Here is a 14,735-nt window from a genome sequence, read left to right on the forward strand (position 1 = left end):
AAAAATTTGAACTATTATATTTGGAGCCCAGTTTAATGCCCACACAATAACACAATATCTATACACAATAAAATTTGGTGTGTGGTTTTTTGTTTGTTTGTTTGTTTTGTTTTTTGAGACAGGGTTTCTCTATAATTTTGGGGCCTGTCCTGTAGCCAGCTCTTGTAGACCAGACTGGCCTCGAACTCACAGAGATCTGCTTGCCTCTGCCTCCCGAATTTTGTTTTTGTTGTTGTTGGTTGGTGTTTGTTTGTTTTTGGTGATGGTTTGGATTTTCGTTGTTTTGTTTTCTCCCCACCCCTTCCCTAGACAGGGCCTCGCAATGAAGTCCTGACTGAGCTTGAATCCAAGATCTTTCTAACTGAGTCCTGAGGTAGCTAGCATGCCTGGCCACCATGCCTGGCTAACGACAGAGTTCTTAATGTCGTGACTCATTCCCTACCACAAAATAGAACGCCCCGCCCCCCACAGGCCAAGCGTTCACACGCGTAGGGGACCCTAGCAGTGACCTGTGGGTGTCATTTTCTTCTCTTCCCTGGAGATTCTGAGGTTTCTGCTGTACCAACGACAACGGGCGCGAACAGTTTCTCACATTTGCATAATTGACTAGCCGCGCGAGTTTCCCTGCTTCTGCTGGGGAAATGGATCTCTGCATCTTTAAGGCTCCGCGGGGCTGTCTGCTCCGGCGACGCAGGCAGGCAGGGCAGGCTCTGCCGCAGCAGCGACTCATCCCGTCGCTAAGGTCCAGTTAGCCAAGGTGGAGGATGGGAAAAGAATGGAGCTGTCCCAGCTCCTCAATGAGATCAGGGCAAACTATGAACAGCTTCTCACCAGAAATCAGATAGAGACGGTGCTGTCCACACGGATGCAGGTAATGATTTCATTCAGCCAGGCACCTTCGGGATAAGGAGACAGTCCATGTCTCCCCGAGTCCTGTCCCGGCCTCTCTGAGGTACAGTATTTCTTTTCCACGCAGCATCTACTGGGGAGGCAATGTAGATGTTTCTGCACTGGGTCTGGGGTGGCAGACAGGGATAAACCCGGTGGCTGTGCGGCTGAATGACCGTTCAATAAATATTGATCGATGAATTGGGATTTTACGTAGATAAGGTGACGGACCGTCATTACTAAAGCACGGGGTCAACACACAATAAAAGGGTGCACTCCGACCTCTTTAGATTTTTCTGGAAAGACGCATTCCAAACACTCTTCAAAGATATTATGGAGTTAATTATAGAAGCGATTTAAAAACATCTGTATAATGGAAGCTTGATAGTCGAGATTGTTTGCCTGCACATTCTGAGGCGATAAAAGCAAGTAAAATATTTTTTGAAAGGTTTCTATCCTCTTTCCCGTGCACTCAGTTTTTTGCTGATTGCCATTGCTATAAATAGAATCATCTGAGTGTGTGAACGCGGGTTTCAGAATCAGAGACAAATTCTAACAATCAAAATTCCCCCAGCTGGATAGTGACTCTCGACACTGAAAAGTACCCATTGTTGCATCTGGACGGTGAGAACTGTTTACTTCTGACATAAATGCAAGATATTTAAAATAGACGAACGAAACAGAGCCAACTCAGACCAAGGCTCAATTCAAAATATAATATATAGATTTATGCATGTGTGTGTATATATATTATATATAAACTGTTAGCAAGAAATCACAGGACTTCATTCCATTAGCAACTGAAAGATCATTGTAAATTTTGCTTGTGGGTAACATTTTCAGTGTTCAAAAAGAAAGACCAGTTCGCTGGATTAAATAAGGTCACTGGGCTGCTGGTTTAGATGCTGGAGAAGTTTGTTCGCCTTCATATGATAGGGGAAAATATTAAGAGATGACAACTTTTGACAGTTATAAACCAAATGAATACTTTATTTTACCAAGTAGAAATCTAAGTTTTGTTTACAAGTGCCCATGCTGAACCGAGTGACTACGAAGAAAAACAGCAGAAACTCTCACGAGTTCTGTTTGCAACATCTGATAACATAAAGGTTTTGAGAGAAATACTTTCCCCAAGTAATTCACAAAGCCAGTTTATTTTATTAACACAACATATTGCAAAGCCCTGGGTTCAAACCCTAGCACCAAGAGGCAAATAAGTCCGATAAAACAAGCATATAGCTGCTGCACTAAAAAGTTACCCCAAAATCTCAATGGGCTAAAATTTTAGGCTATTGTATTCTGGCTTGTAATTCTGTGGGATGAGGAGCAGCCTGGGCTGTGGAGACCCTGGTGCTATATGAGATGCGGAATAGGATGCAGTCACCTCAGGGTCCTACTGGCTGGCATCTCCAAATAATTGGCTAATGTGTTTGGAACCTTGGCAGTGGTTTGCCGCAAGGCTGACTTGAAACACCTGAGCCAGCTTCTGTCTCCACGTAGTCTCGGGTCCCTCTCCACCTAGCTTCCTTACAGGACCCTCTCTAACCAGGTATCCAGATTTCTTCTACAATGATGACCCAGGGCTCCCAAAAACATAATGTGGAAGCTGCCAGGCTTTCTTAAGGGCACAGCGTCACCGCTACCATACCCAACTGATCACAGCAAGACTCAGGGCATGAACTTGGGGGGGGGGGATTCACTGGGGACCATCTTGGGAATCTAGCTAACACCCAGTTTACCTGCCAGTTCCCTACTGGGAATCAAAAGACCAGTGGTCCCCACAGCCCTTATGCGATTTCTAAACGTCTTTTCATTCTTTTTTATAGTTGTTCCCGTAGTTGTTGTTGGTTGCTTGACTTTACCAAGTTAACACTAAACATGTGATCAGCTGATGAAAGAAAGGAAGAAAAAATTCCCTCCAGCATCTTTCTTTTTCCATTATTTGGTCAGGGGAAGGGGTGATTACGTGTATGTGTGTGCATGTTTGCATGTGTGTGGGTGAACTGTGCAAGATTCACAAGCATGTTGGTCTGTCTCGAACTCACAGAGATCCGCCTGCCTCTGCCTCCCAAGTGCTGGGATTAAAGGCGTGCGCCACCACCGCCCGGCTCAGATTCTACAAATTTAAAAGAACATTAAAACGTTGTCTTTTTTTTTTTTTACTTCATATCAACTCAACACATTGCTCCTAATGAGGTCAAATGTTGATAACGTTGTTAACTAGTGTTTTCTTTTAATTCCACCAGCATGAAAACATTTTAAGCAAAACAGAGAATACCGAGTTTCCCCCCCTCCACCCCATACCTGCCCAGGCAGGCATTTTACCACTGAGCCACACACCTTCCCCTAAGTGTTTTTATAATAGGAGAATATATATATGTGTGTGTATATATATATTTTTTTATTTTTATTTTTTTTTTTTTTGGTTTTTCGAGACAGGGTTTCTCGGTAGCTTTGGAGCCTGTCCTGGAACTCCCTTTGTAGACCAGGCTGGCCTCGAACTCACAGAGATCCTCCTGCCTCTGCCTCTGCCTCCCAAGTGCTGGGATTAAAGGCGTGCGCCACCACCGCCCGGCAATAGGAGAATATTTAGAAAATAATCTTTCAGATGTATTTTTGGGAGACTTAAAGGATAGCTCAGCTAGTGTTACTGTGAGAGTTTGAGGACCTGATCCTGACCCGCAGGATCCACATATAAAAGGGAAACACGGCGGTGTGCGGGTGTGATTCCAGCAATGCGATCTGGAGACAGGCACGCAGATCCCTGGGCTCACTGGTCAGCCATTCTAGCCTCCTCAGCAAGCCCCAGGCCCAGTGGGAAACCCTGTCTCAAAAAAACAAAAACGAACAAACAAAAAGATCTTTGGAAAAAAGTTAAAAGGTTTTTGCAACACAGAACTTTAAGAACCTTGACGCCTACGACAACTTGATTTTCCGATTTCCTAGCGTAGTAATACGTTTTCTAGTGGTGTCTCCTCCCAGTCCGTCCATCCAGAATTGACCCCTTTGGGGATAGACAGATGTGTATCTGCCTCTATGAAGCAGCCTACAAAAAAAAAAGTTGAAAAATATTCACTGAATTTCCCTCAATCTTTAATATCGACAGATAAGGGAATGTAAAATAATCAGAGGTCACAAAATTGTCTCGAAAACTTTCTCTTCGTTAAAACAGATGTGTTTCTCTGTATTTCACAGGCTGCCGTGTGGGAAGGGACTTTTCAGATCATTTTACAGCAGAGGAGATTGGGGCTGGGAGCATAATTGACTGGCTCGGGGATTTGATTAATTAGTGATGAAACGCTGGAGCACACACTTGTAATCTAATAGTGAAAAGAAGATGTGATTCGATTCCTGTATAATTGTTCTACGGTTGCTTTTAAGCACCTCCCTCTCAAGAATGCCCTTTGGGGTTTTTGTTTCTCTTGGGTTTTGTTTTCTTGCTCTTGTTGTTGTTGTTGGCTGTTGTTATTGTTGACTCTCTTGCAGCTAGAGGAAGATATAACGAAGAGAATGGACAAGGATGAGGAGGCTCTGAAGGCAGCTCAGGCCGAACTCAAGGAGGCCCGCCGCCAGTGCCACCACCTCCAGGTGGAAATCGAGTCTCTCCACGCCGTGGTAAGGAAGAGCACCAGAAACGGGCTCGCTGCACCCCAGAGGCTAGTGATTTATGGAGCAGAGGGGCCTTGGGAAAGAAGCTTGCTGACAGAGCGTCAGGTATAACAGAGGGAGGGAAAGAAGACACTGTCACTCTGCAGCGGAAGCCACTGAGTGCTGGCCCGGAGCCTAACTCTCTCCCGCCCTGTGGCCCTGTGTCTGTCAGAGCAGCTCACTGGAGGTTCCGTTTACACCTAGAAATATTCAGTTTTACTTCTCATTGCTCTGGGGCTCCCCGACAGTTGATAGGGAAAAAATGGATTGTGTGCTGCTGTTATCTATAGCCTTCCAAACACTGGCTTCTTGCATTGGTGTCATTGAGATTTCTAATGGAGAAAACACTTAAGCTCTTTCCTAATATGCCTTTTCCTATTACGTTTGTTTGTTTGTGTGTGTGTGTGTGTGTGTGTGTGTGTGTGTGTGTGTGTGTGTGTGCGCACATGTGAAAGCCAGTTCACGCCTTCCACCACGTGGGGCCAGGGTTTTGAACTCAGGTTGAGACAATACCTCTCTGTCCACTGAGCCATCTCATTAGCCTCTAGCATGCCTTTTATAAGCAGTCTGCTTCACCTTTGATATTCATTATGTTTTCAATAATTTACAAAATCAAATAATTCAGAATGACAGTAGGTAAATCACAATGTAAACCTTTTCTTGCCAGAGGAAATATTACAACACTATTTTGAAATACAGAAAGCTATCTCGTTATGTATATTTTAAAAAAATATCCAGTACTGGAGATTAAACTCAGGGCCTTGTGCATGCTAAACAAGTGCTTTACCACAGAGACAGGAGCCACATCCTCAGCCCCTGCTCCTTGTTGTTGTTGTTGTTGTTGTTGTTGTTGTTGAGATACCATCTCACAAAGTTGCCTAAGTGGGCCTTGAACTGATGCTCCTCCTGCCTCCACTTCCTGAGTAGCTGTGATTACAAGTGAGTGTCATCATGCTCAGTCGCTAAATATAATTTTTTTGGGGGGGAAAAAAAGGAAGACAGGCATAGTGGCTCATGTCTATAATCTCAGCATTTCAGAGGTTAAGGAAGAAGGATTGCCATTAGTGCAAGGTCAAATTGAACTTCAGAATGAACTAGGCCTCCTTACACACACACCAGTAACTCCAAGTTCAAGACCATCCTGGGCCACTTCACGAGACCTTGTCTCCAACAGCAGGAAGGGGGCCAGCTAGATGGCTCAGCAGGTGGCTTGCCGCACAGCCTGATACCCTGAGTTTAATCTCCCAAGCTCACATGATGGAACAAGAAAAACAGTTCCTGGAAGCTCTCCTCTGACTTCCACGTGCACACACTTACTTGCACAAAATAAATGTTAAATGTCGGGGGCCAGGCTCAACAAAAATACCTTTCTTCCAGAGTGGAGGCATGGGATTTAGAAATATAGTAAAGAAGACGAGAACGAAAATAATAAAACGCAAAAATATATAGGATAATATTGGGAGGGAATTTCAGTGAGTACTGAAAATTTGTCTGTGTTTAATTTCCAACTGGTTAATATACCCCTGACTACAAAAGGTAGGAGTAGAACAAAAGAACTACATTAACATACAAATTGAAAGTCATAGGGTACATTCATCACCATGCCTTTGACTGGAGCCCTAGACCAATCACTCTGTAGGCAAACCACTCCCTGGGTGGAATCCCAAGTTATTTCCATAAACGGAACTGGAACTTAGTTGGATCCTTAGACTTTTGTTTTAGGTAGGAACCAAGTACTTCCCTGTTTTAGGATCCCGGTCTGGCAACTAGCCACACCTGTTCACAATAGCCTTGAGAGAGCAGAACTCTTTGAGTTAGGAAGCACACAATCTCAAAAGAACTAAAAACAAGTCCCAAAATCTCTGACCTTTGGCCTTTTTGGGCCTCCACAGTGAAAGAAAGAAAGAAAGAAAGAAAGAAAGAAAGAAAGAAAGAAAGAAAGAAAGAAAGAAAGAAAGAAAGAAAGAAAGAAAGGAGAAAATTCAAATAGCAAAAAAAAAAGGTTCTCTTGCATAAGTAAAACACAACTGTTATAACCTTTCAAATAAAAAAAGTGGTACTCCAGGTGTAACTTGGTGCCTATCCTGTTTAACCTGTTTAAACCCCTGGCTTTGATTGCTAATGCCAAAACCACAAATAAAAATAGAAAGACAGATGATGGATGGATGGATGGATGGATGGATGGATGGATGGATACATAGACAGACAGAATGGAACAGGTGACGGAGACTTCAGAAGCCCATTCTGTGTCACTGGGTCACTGCTGCTGATATCTGTCCATAGGAAAGGGGCCTTGAAAACTCTCTGCAGGCCAGTGAGCAGCATTACCAGATGCAACTGCAAGATCTGGAGTCGGTGGTTGACAGACTAGAGAAGGAGCTGCAGGAAGTGAGGTGCGGCATCGAGAGGCAGCTTCAGGAGCATGAGATGCTTCTCAACACGAAGATGCGCCTGGAGCAGGAAATTGCCACCTACCGCCGCCTACTAGAACAGGAAGAGCTCAGGTACCTGAGTCTGCATCGCTAATGGCACAGGGTGGCATGGGGCCACATTCACAGAGCCACTGTTGATGCCATCAGAGAAACCAAATCCAAAATAGAGCCCACCGCCACCACAGCCGTTCACTGAGCTCCTATGGCAAAGTGGGATTAGCACACCCTCCAGGTAGCATGAAGAACTATGTCCAGCCTGCTCAAACCAGCACATTCATAGCCAGAGTTGGCTGTTACAACTCTTGTTCACTAAGGTGGTTTTTCTTGGCCTTCCCACTTTCTCCATTGCTTCTCTCTTTTAGAACTAGTCTGCATTTCATAGATCACTCCCAAAGAAGTTTGGTGACTCACAACCTGGCCCTAAGTTTCCACCCCCACCCCACAGTGAACACCAAAATGATATTACTATAGTTAGGGGGTGGGACTCAGCTAACGGAGAGGCTTGCTCAGGATGCATGAAACACCGAGTTTTCCCCAGCGTCACAAAATCCAGCCACGCACTCCAGTAATCCCAGCACTCGGGAGGCGGAGGCAGGAGGGTCAGGACGTCAGGAGGTTCAAGGTCATCCTCAGCTCTCTGGCAAGTTGGAGGCCAGTTTGAGTTCCAAGAGACCTTTTCAAAAAATGAAAAAGAGTAATAATGTGATTCTGCTAAAGCAAGGAAAGCAATACTGTCCCGAGCCATATTTAAATGGCTTCAGGTACCCTGAGATAAAAAAATAATAATAATAAAGTTAAAGGGGAATTCTTATTTATTCAATTTTGTATTTTACAACCATTTATAAGGCCTGAGACACCTGAACATGGCATTACCTCCATGTCTCCATATTCCCATGACAATAAATCTTTTTTCTTGCTTGTTTCAGAATTCTGAGTCTTCTGCAAAACGAGATGGAATAAGTTTAGTCTGTGATAAGCCTTGGCATTTCTTAAATCCTTCAAAATTATAAACTGAATTCAAAATATACCACTTACTAGCTGAGTGACCTTGGACAAGTTACTTAACCTCTCTGTGCTTCTCCTCAACAAAGTGAGAACAATAGTATCTACACCACAAGATTACTATAGGATCTAATGAGCTAACATCTGTAAAGTGCTTAAAGCACTACCTAGCACATTGTGCTTTGTAAGAAATATATTATTTTATATATAGTGTAAATGTAATATTATTAAATATATTATTAAATAATGATCATAGATGGCAATTCCTAATCATTTGAGATATTGACAGATTGGTTTTTAACATTTTAATAATTTTCTAAATTTTGTATTACTATATTTGATATAAATACAGGCAGATACAAATGAACAGTGTTATTACACAAAAGCCAGAAAATATAACGAACAATGTAATTAAGTAGTAGAGTTGTATTCCTATGACTTTTGAGGTCCTACATGTTAGCATACTTCTAGTTTCTCCCGTCTAAGATGTTATATTTTCTGGGAATCTAAACACCGTCCCTTTGCCCTCCACCCCTCACCCAACCTTAACCCACACCCACCCTGCTGGCTCCGAATTTGATATTAAGTAGTCTCACACAGCTCTTTTGGTAATATAAATGCCTATCTATACAATGTAGAAAACCGGTCTGTGTATTGTCTTAACCTTTATAAAACTAGCTCCTAGTGGCCCTGCACTCTCCCTTGTGCCTGGAAGGCTCACTGACAAAGACACTGCATGGCCTCGCTCATCACCGCTGAAGAAGTATTTCCATTGTGTGAGCGTAACAACTTACCCATTCTCTTGTCTATTTTCTTCTTGTTTTTGTCTTTTACTACTGCAGTGTTGTTTCCATGACTCTTTCCATTTCAGATATTATGGTTGTATCCAAGGAGAGAAAAAAGAAGAAAAACCTACCAGGAGTAAAGTCGGCTTTCTTCTGCCCTCAGGTGAGTTTCCCACACTACAGACTAATTTGAAAATCGGCCTGTTATTTGTGGAGGTTATACAGACAATTCTCCAAAGCAGCAAGAGAAGGAATTTCAGTACTTCAGTGTTGTGATTTCCCAACCCCCACTTTATGCCCCTTTTCTTTTCCAACGTTGTAACTTAATGTCACATTTTCACAGCCATTATAAATGAAATCTCTTTTTCAACGAAAGTCTCACAAAAGTACGAGAGTGAAAACGGGGAGACCGCGACCAAACAGGCGGTGTTAAATGGAAACGTGAAGGAGAGCGCAGAAGCTCGCGGCACCATTCAGTAAGTAGAACTGCTTGGACTACGAAGCAGTGCTAAAATGATGCCATTCACTTCAGCAGCCTCCCAAAAACTTTCAATAAACTGTGGTTTTTCAGGCAGACACGAAGAGACACAAAGAACAACACAAACAAGACTGTGAAAAGAATTCATTTTTTTTTTCTAAAACTAAAATCAGATCATAAAAATTTGTGTAGAGTCCCAGCATCTGGGAGGAAGAGGCAGGTGGGTCTCTGTGAGTTCAAGGCCTGCCTGGTCTACAGAGTGAGCTCTAGAAGTCAGGGCTACACAGCAAGCCCCTGTCTCAAAAAAGGTAAAAATAATTGTGTAGAAATTCCACAGAATTCCATATTAAAGATTATATTTTTGTGATTCTGGTGTGGAGAGATGGCTGTGGTAAAGATGGTGGCTCTCAACCATTTGCTGCTCCAGTTCCAGGGAATCTGACCTCCGTGGGTGCCAGGCAGGTACCACTCGGTACACATACATGCAGACAAAAGATACACATAAACAAATCTAAATTGTTAAAATCTCGCAATCTATATATTACACATATTTCTATTCATAAATACGAACTAGGCATTGTCTCTCTATCTCTTCTTCTATTAAAAAAAGTTTTCATTTTCTCATTTCAGGACAGAGAAAGTGGATGAAGTTATAAAAGAGTGGGAAGGTTCATTCTTTAAAGATAACCCCCGGCTGAGGAAAAAGTCTGTTTCTCTTCGATTTGATCTCCACTTAGCAGCCACCGATGAAGCCTGCTTACAGAGCAGACAGGATAATCTGCCAGACATTGAAGTCAGGCTCATCATGAGAAGATCATGTAGCATCCCCTCCATCAAGCCCCCGCCAGCCACCAACTAACCCAGAATAGTTTCTATCAGACACTAGGATGGACCCAGGTTGGCCATGCCGATGCCCAGCCCCGAATGTAAGTTATTCCATGTGTATGGATAATGTTAAGATGCTGTGGGCTGTGGATCTCTTCAGAGAACACAGATAATAAGAGGTAAAGTTGCTAGGACTCCAAAGACGAGCATATTTTTTTTTGGAACGGGGAGTGCTTAAAAATAAATCAGAAATTCAGTGTGGTTTCTGTTTTATTTATCATCCAAATAGTCTTTATCCTGCTGAGTGTTATCAGAAACTTGAAGGATAAAGCGACTTGGTTAAGTCTGTGACTTCCCTCCATGGCTGAGCATCCTCAGGATAATAAAACAGCTGGTCTGGATACTCAAGAGTCACCCTGGGTTACTCTCCATGGTCTCGGGACCACAGAACCTAAAGGGTTCGTCCTTCTAAAAAGACAGCAGGTAATGTGTAAGGAGTGCACTCCGTACTCTTAGGATTTTTCCTTTTGAGACAATCATTTGAACCCTGGGAATTGAGAAGTGGTCCGTCTGCGAGCAATTCTAGATGAAGTATAGAGCACACCTCAAGGCTATTTTGATGATTAATAAAATTGGGGTGTCCTATCCTGATTCTTTTAGAATCAGCATCTGATTTGCAGGAGAGTCATTTCGTTGAAAGAACTGTAAAAGTTGTATTCTTTTTTTTTTTTTTTTTTTTTTTTTTTTTTGGTTTTTCAAGACAGGGTTTGTCCTGGAATGAGATCTGTAGACCAGGCTGGTCTCGAACTCACGGAGATCCGCCTGCCTCTGCCTCCCGAGTGCTGGGATTAAAGGAGTGCGCCACCATCGCCCGGCTAAAAGTTGTATTCTTACACACAAACACATGACTGCACAAACAACATTCTAAGGCTAATTGAAAAGGTGATTACTCTAGTTACTAGGACACCCAACTGCTCATCATCTGAACTCTTCCATCCAAACGCCATGTTAGCAGCATTGGCTACAGCCTTAGAGAAGGTCCTCTCTGAACTAGGAGAAAGAGTTCTTACAGTCATTTCTGTGAAGTAGCAGCATAGCATTGCTAGCTGGGCTAAGAGTGTCTGCGGGACTTGTTCTCAATTGTTCAAACTGTAATAAAGGTGTAAAACATATTTATGAATAAGTGAAGAGTTGTTGCAACATTTTTAAAAACAACATAATTTGTTTAATGCAGGTATATTGGAGACCTTAGATAATAAATACCTGTTTTAAGGCACTAGATAGTTATAGGCTTTTTTTCCCCCTAAACAACAGAGGAATACAAACCACTGTTCTGTTTCCAGCTGAAGAATCATAAGGGCTACAGCTATGCTAGCATTTTAGTTCAGCCTTCAAAATCAATCCCCCATCCCTCCCTCTCTCCACATGCGTGTACATATATGTATATATTTTGACCAGTAAATAGGCTTTAGCCACAAAGCGATTGTTAAGTAACTTTTAATATAATACAGGGATTTAACATGTCTTTTTCTTTCCATTACCTCAGGTTCCTTTTAGCCTGACTCACTCTGTTTAGTAGAAAGGAATGATGTGGTTTTACCAAGGATACAGCAGCATATTAACTGCTTAGTCTTGCATAAGCATCTGAACTAAAATTGCATCCTGTACATAAAAATGTATCTTTTGGGCTAGAGGCATAGCAGGGCGGCACTGGGTCTGGACCTCAGTACAAATAAGGAAAATTTCATTCATCATCAAACGCTACAACTTTATTAAAGAAAGCTCTGACGTGCAGTCATATAAGCTGTTGTACTGGTTGCTGTCCTATTCAACGACGACTATGGTAAAGCGATACATTTAGTGTAATCTACTGCCGTACTGTTAGTACTGGGCATTGTGAATTAACAGCTTGCTAGAGAAATCCCACTATGCAGCTATTGTGTGTGTAACATGCAGTACTTGAATTTGTAAATGAGTTTTGTTTGCTTGAAAGCATTTTAAAATCGGAATATGAATTTACCAAAGTAAATGATACTGCTATAATAAAAAAAAATTGAAACATGAACTCTAAGGCTGCCTTGTATTTGAGCTCTCTTACTTCAAAGCTGTCTGTGCCTGGCTGAGGCAAACAAAGCTGGCTCACTCGAGGAAGAAAGGAAACTGCAGTCACAGCAGGTGGTGGGTTTAACCAGCACTTCAGGATGCCCACAGCGCACACCTCTAATCCCAGCACTTGAAAGGCAGAGGCAGGAAGAGCTTTTAGTTCCGGGCCCAGCCTGAACTACGTGGTGAGATCCTACGCATACACACACTTCTCACAACCATAATTACAAAACCCTGGAAAAGTATGATAGTAAAGAGCATTATTGGCAAAGTTCTTGCAGGATTCCAGGCACTGCAGTCAGCGGATGATCTGTAAGCCTCACGGCCACTGTACTAAATACTGTCCTCTCTGCCAGGGGTATAGAAATGAATATTCCTCCATCTCCTGAAAATATTCCAAATGCACTAGTTCATAACAAAATACAAAAATAAAGAGTAATTCCAGTTACTGACAATTGGAGGATCTGAGCCCCAGCTCTGCCAATAATAGACCAGATGAGAGGAGGGTTTGCTCTCTGCCTCTTAGGCCTCAAATTCACACCTGAAGACAAAGAAGATCATGCTTGCTTCTAAGCGCTGCCTTCCCTGCAGTGATATTTTGTTTACGTTTTAACAAATAAAGTTGAAAAGCTAATAAGTCACTAGAGGCCAGGGAGTGGAGGGACACATCTTTAATCCCAGGAATCAGGAGACAGAGGCAGTCAGATCTCTGTTAGTTCAAGGCCACTCTGGGCTAAACAAGATTGAATGTATCTAAAAGAGAAAGAGAGTTTACACATAAAAGTGACCCCAGCACTCGGGAGGTGGAGACAAGTTCTGTGGCTGGGTGGTGAGAGGAATATAAGGCTGGAGGAAACAGAAGGGAGCTCAGGGCAGTCTGAGGTTTGGTGGAGACAGATGCAGTCTGAGGACAGGATCGCCCTTCTGTCTAAGCATTGGTACAGGTAAAAGAACTCTCCAGTGTCTGGCCTCTCTGCTTCTCTGATCTTCAGCACTAACCCTTATATCTGACTCTGGGCTTTTATTATTAAGACCAACTAGAATTCGAGGTACACTTCCCTGCCTCACAGCTGCTTGAACTAATATGCACACTGAAGTATCCAGCAAGGATACTCAAATGTACAATTCTACTTAATGAAAACAGACTCTGGAAGTAAAGAATTTGTGAAGAAAATCATAACTGACAATGATTAAGCAGTAGTTCAAAGCATAATAGCTATTTTAAACTCAATTATTTCAGAAAATTATTCCTTCCTGGTAAAGTACCCAATTTTTACTATTCTGACATGACAGTCTTTGAAGTACAAGTGATGTCTAAAGAAAAAGAAATGATTTTTATATTAAAGTTTAAAATAAATTATTTGAAAATGATTTTTTTTATCTATTGTATATATGTGATGTTATTGCATTTCTCTGTCTGCATGTGAGCATGTGGAGGTCAGAGGACAATTTGCAGGGGTTGGTTCTCTCGTTCCATATGGGTGGATCCTGAGGCTCGAACTCGGGTCGTCAAGCTATGAAGCAGGCACCTTTACCAGCTAAGCCATCTTGACAGCCCCCTTTCTACATTTTTGAAATCTTAAGATCTAGAGGAAGAACCAAAGGGGAATAACAAGATCACCATCCGTTAATTTCACAGATAATAAGCATCTAAATAAATCACCCATTGTCCAAGATATCAAATATCCCCACGCCTAGACAATGAACTACAGGCAACCAAGGAATGCTGAGAGCAAGAGGAAGTCCTTCCCAGGGACAAACGCCCTAACGGGTTATCCAATACCAAAAGGTCAGCTCTGAATCATGTGACAGGAACACTAACTGAACTGAACATGTTGTGTTCATATAGTTACATGATCACACACACACACACACACACCCCACAGCACGGTGCGAACCCACCTCCTTTTCTACCACTGCATCCTACAATTGTTAAGGCAGGGAAGTAACAAGACTTCCCTGAGTTGCTGAGCAGATCAAAGAAAGAGGATACTGGGTCCCTGATGTGACTTTGTGGGTCCTACATTCACCTTCTGGATGCTTTTTATGCCAAAACCAATTCCAGATACATTCTCTCATGCCACTCCTTCTTCTGCCAAACTCTCTTTAGTCTTTGCTTTCAATGCACTCTTTCATTTCATTAATTTCTACTCATGGGTATGAAAATATTGGGCTATGGAAGAACTGGACAGTATTATCACTTATCCCTGCTCTGCAGGGCTGACGGGTAGCCCCAGAATTCAACCAGTTTCTCTAAATGCTAACACTGCCCTTAGATAACCACGGGTCATCTAATCGTTTTTTTTCTCCACCATGACCCACATCTTCCAGGTACTTGGAATTAATAAAATGAGCCTTGGAATGGTCCAGAAAGGTGCCGCTACACACACTAGCTGAACACCTAATTATGAAAGTAGTCCTTAGAAAATACTGGTAATTATGAAATTGTCCAGTTCGGATGTCTGAACCTTTGCTTTCAAGACTTTCCAGTAGTACAGATGGCCCAGTCCCATATAGAGGGTATCAAGACACAGGACTACAAAGAGCCTGGGAAAGTTCCCGGGTGGCATCACA

The 14,735-nt window shown here is 42.5% G+C and overlaps 1 protein-coding gene across 2 annotated transcripts; it reads left to right on the forward strand.

The window, feature by feature from the left end:
• The first annotated feature begins 447 nt into the window (after positions 1-447).
• Positions 448-12,123, forward strand: Krt222 (keratin 222). 2 transcript variants are annotated; one of them, XM_075990791.1, is made up of 6 exons: positions 448-871; positions 4,375-4,503; positions 6,820-7,040; positions 8,842-8,918; positions 9,099-9,231; positions 9,864-12,123. In XM_075990791.1, the coding sequence occupies exons 1-6, from the start codon at positions 776-778 to the stop codon at positions 10,090-10,092; spliced, it is 885 nt and encodes a 294-aa protein (XP_075846906.1). In that variant the 5' UTR covers positions 448-775; the 3' UTR covers positions 10,093-12,123. The 2 variants fall into 2 exon arrangements, with proteins under 2 accessions (XP_075846906.1, XP_075846907.1); XM_075990792.1 differs by having other exon boundaries at positions 737-952.
• The last annotated feature ends 2,612 nt before the right edge of the window (positions 12,124-14,735 follow it).

This window comes from Microtus pennsylvanicus, chromosome 11 (genome assembly GCF_037038515.1).
Source record: "Microtus pennsylvanicus isolate mMicPen1 chromosome 11, mMicPen1.hap1, whole genome shotgun sequence".
Lineage (NCBI taxonomy): Eukaryota > Metazoa > Chordata > Mammalia > Rodentia > Cricetidae > Microtus > Microtus pennsylvanicus.